The sequence below is a fragment of the Sebastes umbrosus genome, chromosome 15 (genome assembly GCF_015220745.1).
Source record: "Sebastes umbrosus isolate fSebUmb1 chromosome 15, fSebUmb1.pri, whole genome shotgun sequence".
In the NCBI taxonomy this organism is placed as follows: Eukaryota; Metazoa; Chordata; class Actinopteri; order Perciformes; family Sebastidae; genus Sebastes; species Sebastes umbrosus.
The window spans coordinates 31,171,847-31,185,084 of record NC_051283.1 but is presented as its reverse complement, the minus strand read 5'-3'; the positions used below and the strand labels follow the sequence as shown (position 1 = coordinate 31,185,084).

Below are 13,238 nucleotides of genomic sequence, written 5' to 3'. Positions count from 1 at the left end.
ACAATTAATGTATGAAATATCTTTAAAGATTTTAAGTGAAATTATTGTCATACTCTCGCGTGGTCTTTTTTTTATTATTATCTATTTATTTATTTCTATTGTTTTTTTAATTTTATGTTGGTTTTGTTTCATTTCTGTCGTTTTGTGTTTGTCACAGCTCTTTGTTTATGTTTTCGCTATGCTTCTTTTGTATGTAAATGTTTTAATGTTTTCTGCTGTTACTATGGATACTGACATTTTGAAATAATAATAAAATATATATATATATATATATAATTAATAATACCGTTTTATTGTGTGTAAATTCACATTCTGTCATTTTTATTTGAGTCTGTTGTGTGTAGATTATTATTATTATTATTATTATTATTATTTAAATGCTGGTTATCGCCGCCTGGCTCGTGCGGTCTCTTCCTGTCTCCATGGTGACGACAGCCAGGAAAACCAGCCGCCATTTTGAAGAAATATTATTAACTAAATTTATATATAAAATAACACCTAAAACCCAGCTAAGGCATCTGAATGTGTTGGTGTGCTTTAGTATCTGCCTAATGGTGTAAAAACATCATACTTTCAGAGTAAATTTAAGTAGTAATTCTCGATAACAGCGTCGACAGTGCTTGGGACGCCATTACGTCCTTCACTGAGCAGGGGAAGGTCGGCTACCCGCCATTTTACTTCAGCGAAAACGGAGAAAAACGTCATCCGTGACGTCAAAAGCGTCACTGAGTATAAAAGCCCAGTCCCTCCTCCGGGAGCTCACTCGTGGATTGTGTCAGAGGTAAGTGAAGTCAGACAGACAGCGAGGCTTCTCCTTTAAACATTTTACCCGGATTCCCTCCTGAATGAGTTCAACAACCATCAGAGGACTGTTTTATAGCGTGAGGAGGACGCCGCTGGGCAGAGTCGACATTAAACCTGTTTTCTTTGTGTGTTTTCCAGGTTATGAGCTCTCTCTGCTGAAGAACTGCTCCGTCGAGGACTTTGACCAACTCAACTCACATTCATATTTTTTCTTCAAGTAATGGACATTTGATTACTCTTTTTCCTCCAGTTGGTTCCTGAAGGAAAGGCTAGCTTTCAGCCCCCCATCAGAACCATATCTATTAAAACCATGAAGGTTGAGGAGATAAACGTGATGACATAAGAGATATAAGTGCCTGAAAAGCACAACTCTAATGACCCGGAGAGCTGAGGACCTAGAGAGGACATAGTAGAGGACATTTAGGTTTCTAGTAAGTGTTTTAAAGTTAAATCGAGATGAATCAGTGAATCTGGTAGTCCAGGCTAGCAGCTAGCTAGCGGTAGCTGTTAGCTCAGTGTACTGTACTGTAGCACCTTAATATTAATATAACTAGATATACTAGTATGAGCTCACACAGGAAAGCTGACGGACCAGGCTCCGTTTCTTTGTGTGTGAGACGGAATGGACGACTAATGAATCTAAACATAGTAAAACCCGTTAAATACCTATAAATAACTATTATAACTATAACTACTATAACCATAAGCAATCTATTCATAAAGATTGCCGCCGTAGAGAGGAAGCTCAGGATGATAATGAAAGCTCAGGAAGCCGGACTCTTTTTGCCTGCCAGGTTTGTTTGGTAGCTCCACGGAACCAGAACCAGAACCGCAATCTGTACATAAAGATTGCGTGAGTTCTCAGGATGAGGATGTTCTGTGCAGCTCTCTGTGTGTGTGGGTATGTCGGTAATTAAAGCACAGCGGCTTCAGACTTCACGTTTCTCGGCAGTCTGTGGATAAAGACTGCAGGATGGCGCTCTGACGGTCCGGACCGACCGGTTCGACCTGGCGGAGCGGCTCCGGGCTGGTAGCCGGGCTCTGGTGGATCGGCTGCGGGCGGATAGCCGTGATCTAGGGGTTCTAACCGGGTTCTAACCGGGTTCTAGGAGCGGCATTTGGGACTTTTTACTAAAGTTAAAAGGCACAAAATGGTGTCTTCGCGTTGTGTGCCTGACTTCGCACTCAGTTACTCAGTCCGGTCCGGTCCGGCTCGGTTCGGTAGAGAGGTATTATCGTGTGTGCTGCTCGTCGACTCTGTTTTCCTCTCGAGCTGCTGAGAGTAGCCATTGTTCTGGTATCGGGGCTGGTTTCGTTGTCCGTCGTTGAAGGTGTTAACAGAGGGAGGGAGCTGCTGGAGGGGAGGGCTCTCCATGGTTACCGGCAGAGGGAGGGAGGGAGGGCTCTTCCAGCAGCTCCTCCTCCTCCCCAGCATCAGGCCTCTCCTCTCGGGGCCAGCTGGCCGTTACAGCCGGTAGAGCCGTTAATAGTCTGCTGCTCTTATATAACCGAGGAGGAGGTCCACTCAGTCTGTTGCCGTAGTAGAGTCTGTTGTTGAGCAACCGTTAGTACTTATACTTATATTATTATAGCAGGCTTGGTCAGATGAGAACAGCCGGGTAGTTATCTCCATAATGTTCCAGTGATAAATATAAATAACACCCCAGAATGACACAGATCATGTTTCCTCCACTGGACCAGCCCTTTATTTAACATTAACACTGACTCTGTGTTTATGTTTATTTAACACTGACTCTGTGTTTATGTTTATTTAACATTTAACACTGACTCTGACTGTGTTTATGTTTATTTAACATTTAACACTGACTGTGTGTTTATGTTTATTTAACATTTAACACTGACTCTGTGTTTATTTAACACTGACTCTGTGTTTCTTTAACTCTGACTCTGACTGTGTTTATATTTATATAACTCTGACTCTGACTGTGTTTATGTTTATTTAACTCTGACTCTGACTGTGTTTATGTTTATTTAACTCTGACTCTGACTGTGTTTATGTGTAACTACTGTGACGTTTACAGGACGTGAGTTATTGTGCAGTGTTGTGGAGGTCTGAGACTTTATAAAACTTCTCCTACTACAGTTATACGGGTAAGACCTAACTGATTCCTCACATCATCATATCTCAACAGTGAATAGCAGCTTCTGTACACCGGTTGAGTTTCATTATGAAATGCGTAAACATGGGATTAATAATAATAATGTGCATGCTCAGCCCAAACAGTTATATAATATATATATATATCATGAACCAGTTGGAGGTTATTCATTCATGTCTTTTATTATGAAGACATTAATAAAAGCCGGTCGACTCAGTGTCGGCTGTAAAGAGTTAACTATTGAAGTTATGAAACATCTTTCATTCATGAGTTTGTTCTGCAGTAAGATTAATGTTTAAACCATCATCATGTGATGTTGCACTAACAGTTATATTTATATTTATGTGTAATGCATTTCTCTCTTATAACAGACGGTACGGTGCCAGTGTGTAGATATAAACCGACATGTAGGAGGCAGCTAGTGCCCTGAGGATTTAACATACTAACTCTACAGTTTTCAAGCATCTCATACTTCATACAGTTACCTTCAATCATTATTTACTTTCTTTTTTTTGGTGCTTATTAATCTGAATTCTTAACCATCCATCACTTCATCAGATACCAACATGAATTAGTGAACTAGGTTTTCTTTTACAAGGTAGTGTTGATGTTTCTGTTACCGTCCTCCTGTGAATGATTGTGATAGACGTGTGGCATTAAAGAGTTGATAAATCATTACCAGTAACATTTCTTTCAAACACATTCATCTCTTTGGGTATTTTTTTATTCCAACAAAACTTTGACCTTTCACCTTGTTTTGTGTTTGATACATATATCAATATAATACATATATTTGTAAAAATAAATTGAATACATATTCATAGTTGATATGATGAGGGAAAATATGAAATTAGTAAAATGTTAGAGATAAAATAGATTTCTTTTGAATGTGTGGTCAGTTAATAACATGCAGTTTTGTTCTCTGCGTTGCTGCTGCCTGTTAAATAAACGGTGTCGCCTCACACTCACAAATGAACCTTCTATCAGTGTCTGTATGTCCGTCCTGCAAGTCCAAGTCCCAGAGAGGAGACACTCTGGAGACCCCGAGGAAGACGTTGCAGCATCCTTTCAGCTGGTGTGAATCACTCCAACCGTCTCCTCCAGTGCGAGGCAGCACTCTGAGTCATCATGCCTGGTGGCTGTTTGACTGTCAGAGCAGCACCGTGCTGTGTGGCAGGAAGACATCCCCGCTGCCTGTGTCTAGTAATTTGAATGTGACCGTGTCGTCCAGATCGTCAGTCTAGATCGTGTTACTTGTTCTCTCTGAGCCTGATATTCAAATGATGTGCTGGATAGGATAGAATGAGTAGATCACCAGATGTGAGGAGACCTTGTTGGCCGGCTCCCTGATGTGGGTGTTGTGACCTTGATGTTGATGGAATGTCCTTGATACAAACAGGTTGGTGTTGTGGACCACTGGATCAGAGACGAGAGGTGATTCAGAGTGGAGTTTAGTGGTGAGGGGAGTCGGACTTAGATGTTAGTGTGTTTGATGTGAAGTGGTTTTTGAGTCGATGGGACGTTGTTGGAACAAACAGACTGGAGTTGTTGTTTTGGTGGAATTCTGTTACGTGGAGCTCCTTTCTATCTGGCAGGCAAACAAATCCCCCAACCCCCCCCCCCCTCCCAAACTAAAACACTTTAACACCTTTTTCCAAAGCAAAATGTTTCCCATGTACATAGCAGAAATGATAATCGTCCCGTGTGTCTTCATTGTGTGTTTCAGACATGGCGGGGGGACCGGTGGACCCCAGAGAGATCCTGAAGGGTGTGGAGGCTCTGCTGGGGAAGGACGGAGAGCTCCGCAGCCTGGAGGGAGTCCCCAAGGTGTTCAGGTGAGAACTGGAACGCATGACGTGACACATTTCAACTGTTGAACCTTTAACTTATCAGCTGAATGTTGACTCTTATCTTATAACAACGTTGCTCCTCTCTTCCAACGCAGCCTGATGAAAGCTTCCACTAAGATGGTCAGTAGATGCATGTACCTGAGCATCCTGCTGCAGACCAAATCCCACGACGTTCTCAACAGGTAGGCCAGACTTCTACTTTGTAAACTTGTAGTCTTGTTATTGATTAATATTAACACAGGGAGATGGATAAGAGTAAGAAAATATTCCATCAAAAGTACACAGTTAAGTGCATAAACAAACCTTATAATTAGGACTAGAACCGTAGCACATCTCTACGTACATGTTTCTTGAATCAGCATCCAGTTACAGTTCTGTTTGTTCTTTTAACACAGTCTCACATGATGATCTGATGAAGTCATGCACTGTTTCCATTAATAGAATATAATAGTACATCACCTTCCAGCTGGCTGTTTCTAACGCAGCCCTCTTTGAGAACATTACTACTGAGTACTCTGAATGTATCCTACAAACTGAATATAAATACCCACTTCCAGGTTCATCAGAGTCGGTGGCTACAGGATGCTCAACTCCTGGCTCACCTACTCCAAAACCACCAACAACAGCCCCCTGCTGCAGCTCATCCTGCTCACGCTACAGAAGCTGCCTCTCAAAGTGGACCACCTCAAACAGGTACTGTCTTTCAGTCCGTCCACCAGCACATTCCTGCGGTACGGCCGACTTTAGCATCTAACCTGCTGCTTCTGTCTTTATCTCCTCCCAGAACAACACGGCCAAGCTGGTGAAGCAGCTCAGCAAGACTGCAGACACCGAAGGTCAGTCCGCTTGGACATCAAAACTCAGATAGATATATATAGATAGATAGATAGATAGATATCAGTAGTGTGTAACGCACTAATATACTTGTGTTTTCCTTTTAGAGCTGAGGAAGTTGGCATCCGTGCTCGTAGAAGGCTGGATGGCTACGATCCGCTCCCAGAGTGTCTCCAGCAATGCCAACAACTCTCCTGCTGGTACGGACCGATCAGTCCATCTGTGTTTCATAACAGCTCCTACTACCTGCCACCCGTAGTAACACACTCTGTCTTTATTATCTTCTAGATAAGAAGAAGAAGAAAGAGGAGGGCAAGGTGCCGGTGCGGGAGGTGAAGGAGAAGATTGTAGAGGAGGAGAAGAAGAAGGAGAAACCGAAAGCTCACGCACCGAGCCACGCAAAGATCCGCTCTATAGGTAACATGATGAGCAGTGATGCAGTCGGCTCTGAGTGTTCTGTTTTGAAGAATGAAATAATCATCTTGTGTTGTTGTTGTTGTGTAGGACTGGAGATAGACACCCCCAACCTGCCCCCCACTAAGAAGATAACCACCGCCCCACAGCTGGGAGACAAGTACAACATCAAGCCTCCAGTCCTCAAGAGGCCGAGGTACTGGACCCTCTCTGTCTCCTTGTGTATTCATGCAGCTGGCTCACTGCTGCCCTCCGTTGGCTGACAACAGGACTTACATGTCTTTTTTCTGGTCCCTCAACAGCTCCGGTCCATCAGACGCTCCGCCCCTGGAGAAGAAATACAAACCTCTAAACATGCCCTCTAACTCCGCCAAAGAGATCAAAGTCAAGATCATTCCAGCACAACGTAGGTTTAAACGAACGAAAGATCACACATTGGAGCTTCATGTTAAAGAGATGATAGTGATGTGTGGTGTTCACGGCTTTCTTGTGTCCTCGCTGCAGCGATAGAGTGTACGGGGTTCCTCGATGCTCTGAACTCGGCCCCGGTGCCCGGCATCAAGATCAAGAAGAAGAAATCTAGTGGTAGTTCTCCATCTAGCGCCAAGGCCGTCTCCCCCACCTCCAACAAGGTACGCACTGAGCTCACCTCATCTTCACCTGGTACATCAGTACGTACAATAGTTCACATTTATTTATTTATTATTTTTTTTTTCCAAGTCCTCAGAATAAATAAATGTGATTCTGCTCTGTTAAATGTTAAATGTTAAATGTTAAATGTTAAATGTTAACCGAACATGATAGAGCTGGTAATCATTTCCAGTCTCAGATGTTCAAGGTTCAACATTCTTTATTTGTTAATTCCAGCAAAGCAAAGGCGCCGGCCTCAGGTTGCTTCAACAAGGCTCATTATATGTATATATATATATATATATATATAAAAGGGGAAATTACACAAGTAAAAGTAACATAAACTAAAGTACATAAAACAGTGCCTGCGGGATGAAGCTCTCCTTGAACCTGGTTGTGCTGGACCGTCAGACGGCAGCAGGCAGCACAGCTTGTGGTCGGGGTGGTCGGGGTCTATAATCATCCTGTAGGGCTTCCTCCTGCACAGCTGGGTCTAGAGGTCACAGCTGGGTGTAGAGGTCACAGCTGGGTGTAGAGGTCATGTTGTAAATAATTGAGGAAACCGCTGAATCAGAACCGTCGGCATCGTGCAAGACTGTCTAAGAACGATTACCTTTAAGCTCTCAGCACCTCTATCTTTTTACACATGAAATATAATCCCAAACTTTCATCCCCTTTGTCCTCAGGCTAATCCGTTTGACAGCAAACCCGCCGTGTATTCTACATCTCCTGCTAAACCATCATCTCCAGAGTGTGCTGCTTCCATCATTCCTGCTGATGAGAACCTGGAGCCGGAGCGGCCCGGGACCCCCGTTCCCTCTGAGGAGGCGGAGGTCTCTGACAACGGTGAGGTCCTCACTAACTCACGGACATGGTTCTTGATGACATTCTGTCATCTCATCTCATCTCCTAACGTACTCTCTTGTTGTTGTGTAGGTGAGAAGCCGAACGCTCTGGCAGAACCACGGGAAGAAGAGAGTTTGACCAAGAAGGGCAAGAAGAAGAAGACGGTCCACTGGGCCGAGGAGGAGCAGCTCAAACACTACTACTACTTTGATCTGGATGAGACGGAGAGAGGTAAGGCCGTCTGAACGCATCCAACGACTTCACTCTTCCAACACAGCGTCTGATATGAATCTGAGTTATTGATATTATTACACTTCGTTAACAGTCAACGTCAACAAGATTAAGGACTTTGGTGAGGCTGCCAAACGAGAGCTGATGATGGACCGGCAGACGTTTGAGATGTCCCGTCGGCTCTCCCACGACACCATGGAGGAGAGGGTCCCCTGGACGCCCCCGAGGCCCCTGACGCTGACCGGCAGCCTGGTCATCAACGGGGCCAACAGCACGGAGAAACTGACCCAGAGAGACCGTGAGATGGGCATCCTGCAGGAGATCTTCCTCAGCAAAGAGAGGTAGGACGTCAGACTGCTGCATCGGTCTATGCCTCTCTGCAAGTTGTTGAATATAAATGAGGAAAAGAGAAGACAGTGTTGAACCGTTGAGCCTTTCTATGTTTTTACTACATCGAGTTTCACCCTGAGGAGTGAGGCTGAGGACATGCCATGTATGTTCATGATTTACCTTCTTTTCTCATCTCTAGTGTGCCCGACTGTCCCCATGAACCCGACCCGGAGCCTTATGAACCCATGCCCCCCCGTCTCATCCCTCTGGATGAGGTTAGTACTCCCAAAACACTCACACACACACTCATTCTCTTTCTCTTATTAAACACATTCATGTGTGTGTGTGTGTGAGATACCATGCTAAGATGACTGTTCTGTCATTCACAGCAGGACTCCAACATGCTGGATGACGGCTACCCCGAGTCCATGGACACCACGTCACAGCCGGGCTCTGCCTTGGGCCCGAACGAGAGCTCCAAGCTTCCCCCCGTCCTGGCCAACCTCATGGGCAACCTGAGCAGCAGCTCTCGCAGTCCGCAGGCCACGAGCACCGTCAGCAACCCCGTGGCTCCCACCGTCAACGTCCAGGAGCTGCTCTCATCCATCATGGTAAATATAGAGTCTGTAGTCAGCAGGAGACGCTGCTTCTCATACAGACATGGATGTGAGGTGTTCCTCTGCTGGTTGGAGGAGGCGGTAGTTTCTCTGTCTGTTGGTAGTCGTAGTCTGTAGCTAACGTCTGTCTGTCTGTCATCAGGGGGCTTCTGGGAACCAGTCGACTGAAGACCTGATCAAGCAGCCCAACTTCTCAGACAAGATTAAACAGCTACTGGGCTCCCTGCAGCAGAACCAGAACCAGAACCAGGGTGGACCTCCACCAGGTAAACTTATTATTTCATCGTTGAACTACGTCTGTCGTCCCACTGTCACAGCTCGATGTCCACCTGTTGTTGTCCTCATCGTTATTGTCCTCATCGTTATTGAACCTGTTCTTCTTCCCGTCTAGTCAACCCGGGTCTGCTGGGTCACGGTCCGGGCATGAACAACATGAACAACATGAACATGCACATGCAGATGCCCATGAACGGCGGCTACCCGCCCAACAACCCGCCCGGCGGTCCTCGCTTCAACCACCCTCCACCCCCTCACAACCACGGCCCACCATTTAACGCCGGCGGAGGCCCGCGCATGATGGGGCCGCCGCCAGGCCAGGGCCGAGGAGACAACGGCAACTACTGGGGAGACGAGTCCATGAGAGGAGGACCTCACAGGGGGGGCCACTTCCACCGAGGAGGACGGGGCCGAGGAGGAGGAGGAGGAGGAGGAGGAGGAGGAGAGCCGGGCTTCAGGGGCAGAGGACGAGGGGGGCCCAGAGGAGGACACAACAACATGAATGGTATGTGGGACGGGGGGATCGGGGTAGTTCTAGTTGTCCTGTATTCTCAGATATGAACTACGGGGTTAGGGGTCATTTCTGTTTTTTACTTTACTCCCGTCGTGATAATCTGCCCCGCGGTCCGTCTGCTCTCCGGCTGGATATGTGAGGCTGATGCTGCGTGCACGTAGATATCATGACGAGGAAAGGAAAGTCATTTTCTCTGAATTAAAAACACGACAGCGCACGGGGAAAGCTCCTGTAGGTGAAGCCGCCCTCGTCAAGCGGACTGATAGCGCCTGAAACGCTGCCGACCGGCTTCTCTGCACCGCAGCGCCGGCAGCTCATGCAGACCGCTGCCCGTCTCCCTCCACACCGTTACCGGGTGAGAGAGCGAGGAGTCCAGTGCTCCGTTCGTCTGCATGCACACCATGGATGCGTGCTCGTGCTGCAGAGGGCAGAGCTGGCGATCTGGTGCATGTCTGGAGAGTGAACCGGAGTAACATTTAACATTTCTTTACTAATAAAAGTGCTAAAAAACACTTTGATGTAACGTTTATCGTCCTTAAATACAAGATGCAAATCCTCGGTATCCATACAATCCATTTTATATCGATATACGTCTCCCGTGAAGGACAACTAGCCGAGTACCTATCGATGTAGTTGGATCGTAGGATTATAAATCTACATCGATGTAGTAGATGAATCGTTACACCCCTAATATTTATGTGTAACTCTAGTTGTGTGATGTGATTGTAACGCTGTCGTGTCTCCTCCTGTCAGACATGTCCAAGAGGCCCGTGTGTCGTCACTTCATGATGAAGGGAAGCTGCAGGTACGAGAGCAACTGTGCTTTCTACCACCCCGGTGTGAACGGACCGCCGCTGCCCCCCAACCACCCCGCTAACAACCAACACAACCAGCACCCGCAGCACGGACACTAGCAGACTGCTGCCGCCAGCCTCGGCCCCTCTGGAGGAGGAGCCCTTCTCTGTGATCGAACCACTGAACTGTTCCAGACACGAGCACAGAGAGCAGAGAGTGACGGTGAAGTCATCGTACAGGTGACTGACTGAAGCAGAGCCTCACCTGAGAGAGAGAGCTAACAGGAGAGGAGGCTGAAGGCTGTCATGGGACTGTGTGTTTTTATTGGGATCATTTTAACAGTGAGACTGAAACAAGCCGCCACACTTGACCACTATGTCTGAGTTGCTGCAGCTAGCTGCCCCTCCGCTCCGTCACTTTCCACGCCGTCAACGCCGTCGACCAGATGGAAGTCTCCCACTCGGCAGAAAGCTTCTCCACACGACTGAATTCCCTTCTTATTGTGGCTGTTGTACCGTTGTACCTACATGTGATATCGCTCTCATATTCCCTTTAGTTTGGCTCATCACGGCTCAGGTCTGAACGGACGAGTCATGAACTGTGACACAAACATTTAGGAAGCACTTTATAAAGAGAAAGGCCAACAGAGTTTAGCCACAGCTACGATTTATGATTCAAACTGGGCCTGAAGAAGAACTGCATAGTATTTAAACTGCTTTATTTCACCCTGATCCTGAGGAAACCTTCAGAATGAACTCCGCTGACCTGGTGAGCTCCTCCCAGCAGCTGCTACTGAATGTGAGCACGTTATGAAGAATCAACAGCATTGTGTGTTATCATACGTACGCTTTACCCCGGTCTGCAGCTCATAGACTGTGTGTGTGTGTGTGTGTGTGTGTGTGCGTGCGTGCGTGCGTGCGTGCGTGCGTGCGTGCGTGCGTGCGTGCGTGCGTGCGTGCGTGCGTGCGTATGTGTGGCCATGGTCCTGTCTCAACCTCCGAGCGGCTGCCTGCGTCCTCTGCCAGCAGAGGTTTCTCTAGTCAGTGTTACGGCGCCGGCTCTGGGTTCCGCTCCATTCAGTGTTTTCTGTGAAAACAATGACCTTTGTGTCTCTTGTGGGACGGTAGAATGTAAAATGTTTCTTTTGTTGCTCCCTCCATGTTTTTTCTTTTTCTTTTGATGCGATCTGGAGAATGTCGGCCCCTTTTTTTATGATGGGTTCAGTTTTTTTGTCAGTATGAAATGGTTGTATTCATGTCTTTGTATGAATACAGAACACACCTTCATACACAGTCATACTATATTCTGTTGAATTCTTTTGTACACAGTGTATTGAATAAATGTCCAAACATAAAGGAGCTGTGTTTCCTTTGAAACGGGGAGAACAACCAGCAGTTTGGTTGAAATGGAAAACACCTTTACAACATGCAATGCATCATAAACATCTGTCTGAGGCTTCGTCCACACTGGGAACGTCAGGAGGGCGTGGCGGCTGCGTGGCGCTGGCGGCTGCTATGCATTGCAGCTGCGTTGCATTGGCGACTGCTATGCGTGGCGGCTGCATGGTGCTGGCGGTTGCTATGCGTGGCGGCTGCGTCGCGCTGGCGGCTGCTATGCGTGGCGGCTGCATCGCGCTGGCGCCTGCATCACGTTGGCGGCTGCATTGCGTGGCGGCGTGATTCACACGTCGGGTGTTAACAGCAGCTGCGTTTCGGCTGCTGCTGTCAGCTCTTTCTTTTACATAGAGTTTGCCTCATAATGGCCGTTTCATTTCATTATACATATCATTTCTATTTATTTTAGACAGAGAGAGGTTGGCCTTGAAGGAGGTAATACAATATAAATATAAAGGACAAACTGCACTGAGTTGAATCAACACAGTGTAAGCTCTACAAAAACTGGAAGACAGATTATTTACTAATGGAGTTGTTAGTGCAGGACTATAACATCGGATGTGTTTAGTTTGTACCCAAAGTACAAAAAAAAATCCCATTCAGACTAAAAGCACAATGTGCTGTGAATGTCTGTAATGATGCGATTCAAAATACTTTATTATATCATATACAGTATATATCATATCAACGATCATGTACATAAATAGCTGCACAGAGTAGAGATGTCTTTGTTGTAATGACGTGCTGGTTGTGATCGTACTAAAGAACGAGCTCCAACAGGCAGAGGCTGATCCTCGCTGTTCAAACATGAAGGAGGGACTTCACGTCAGCTACTGAATGAGCTGTTATTAAATATGTGATTCATCATTCATGTTCCTCTCAGGATGAACTGCAGTAACTCTGGTGATCCTCTGACTTTTCATCATGTCAACGTGTCCAATACTTTATGCTTTATGACCAAATACCTGCAGAACGATCAACATTCCCATCAGCCTCATGATGAACATTCATAGCATCAGGATGTTTCTACTTCCTGCCTCACAGAGCTGCTCGCATCTCTTATTCTGGGTTTCTTCTCTGCACAACATACTGTTGATATTTACCTCTAAATATGAGACAGTATAGGAACTATGTAGAGGAAAATGAAATGCCCAAAAAGGTGTGATATATTTCATAGAGCAGGTTGTCAGTGCACCTTAAAGCAGGGATTCTCAACCTTTTGTAACTCGAGGCACACTTCCAATTGTTAAAACATTTCTGAGGACCACCATCCAAATAAATGAGCTATAAAATATGTGTTATTATGCCACAGTCAGGTGTAATGACCCACATAGATATTCAGCTTCCCTTCACCCATCACTGCCTGCCGTTATGAATCCAAAGTATTCAGGGTTATATATTTCCTCACCACACACTTTTACTGACTTCAAAATTGCTTGATTTTGTGTCACTGCATCTGTGACACACATGTCTGTAAAAGGGAGACTCGTGGGTACCCATAGAACCCTTTAACATTCACATATCTGGAGGTCAGAGGTCAAGGGACCCCTTTGAAAATGGCCATGACAGTTTTTCCTCGCCAA

The 13,238-nt window shown here is 46.1% G+C and overlaps 1 protein-coding gene across 3 annotated transcripts; it reads left to right on the top strand.

Moving 5' to 3' along the window:
- The first annotated feature begins 401 nt into the window (after nucleotides 1-401).
- ppp1r10 (protein phosphatase 1, regulatory subunit 10) lies at nucleotides 402-11,616 on the top strand. 3 transcript variants are annotated; one of them, XM_037794621.1, is made up of 19 exons: nucleotides 402-781; nucleotides 943-1,235; nucleotides 4,651-4,759; nucleotides 4,870-4,956; nucleotides 5,332-5,467; nucleotides 5,559-5,610; nucleotides 5,716-5,808; nucleotides 5,897-6,025; nucleotides 6,113-6,218; nucleotides 6,325-6,428; nucleotides 6,527-6,654; nucleotides 7,339-7,498; nucleotides 7,589-7,729; nucleotides 7,824-8,070; nucleotides 8,259-8,334; nucleotides 8,449-8,670; nucleotides 8,819-8,942; nucleotides 9,068-9,457; nucleotides 10,220-10,380. In XM_037794621.1, the coding sequence occupies exons 3-19, from the start codon at nucleotides 4,653-4,655 to the stop codon at nucleotides 10,378-10,380; spliced, it is 2,463 nt and encodes an 820-aa protein (XP_037650549.1). In that variant the 5' UTR covers nucleotides 402-781; nucleotides 943-1,235; nucleotides 4,651-4,652. The 3 variants fall into 3 exon arrangements, with proteins under 3 accessions (XP_037650549.1, XP_037650548.1, XP_037650550.1); XM_037794620.1 differs by having other exon boundaries at nucleotides 403-781; nucleotides 943-1,021; XM_037794622.1 differs by lacking the exons at nucleotides 402-781; nucleotides 943-1,235 and having other exon boundaries at nucleotides 4,653-4,759; nucleotides 10,220-11,616.
- Nucleotides 11,617-13,238: the final 1,622 nt, after the last annotated feature.

What these genes read in the sequence shown, in the direction of transcription:
- ppp1r10 (XM_037794622.1), top strand. Translation starts at nt 4,653, where the DNA reads ATGGCGGGGGGACCGGTGGACCCCAGAGAGATCCTGAAGGGTGTGGAG. An exon ending in TGCCAACAACTCTCCTGCTG is followed by an intron (nt 5,809 to 5,896) that starts GTACGGACCGAT and finishes ATTATCTTCTAG; the next exon opens with ATAAGAAGAAGAAGAAAGAG. An exon ending in CCAGTCCTCAAGAGGCCGAG is followed by an intron (nt 6,219 to 6,324) that starts GTACTGGACCCT and finishes GTCCCTCAACAG; the next exon opens with CTCCGGTCCATCAGACGCTC.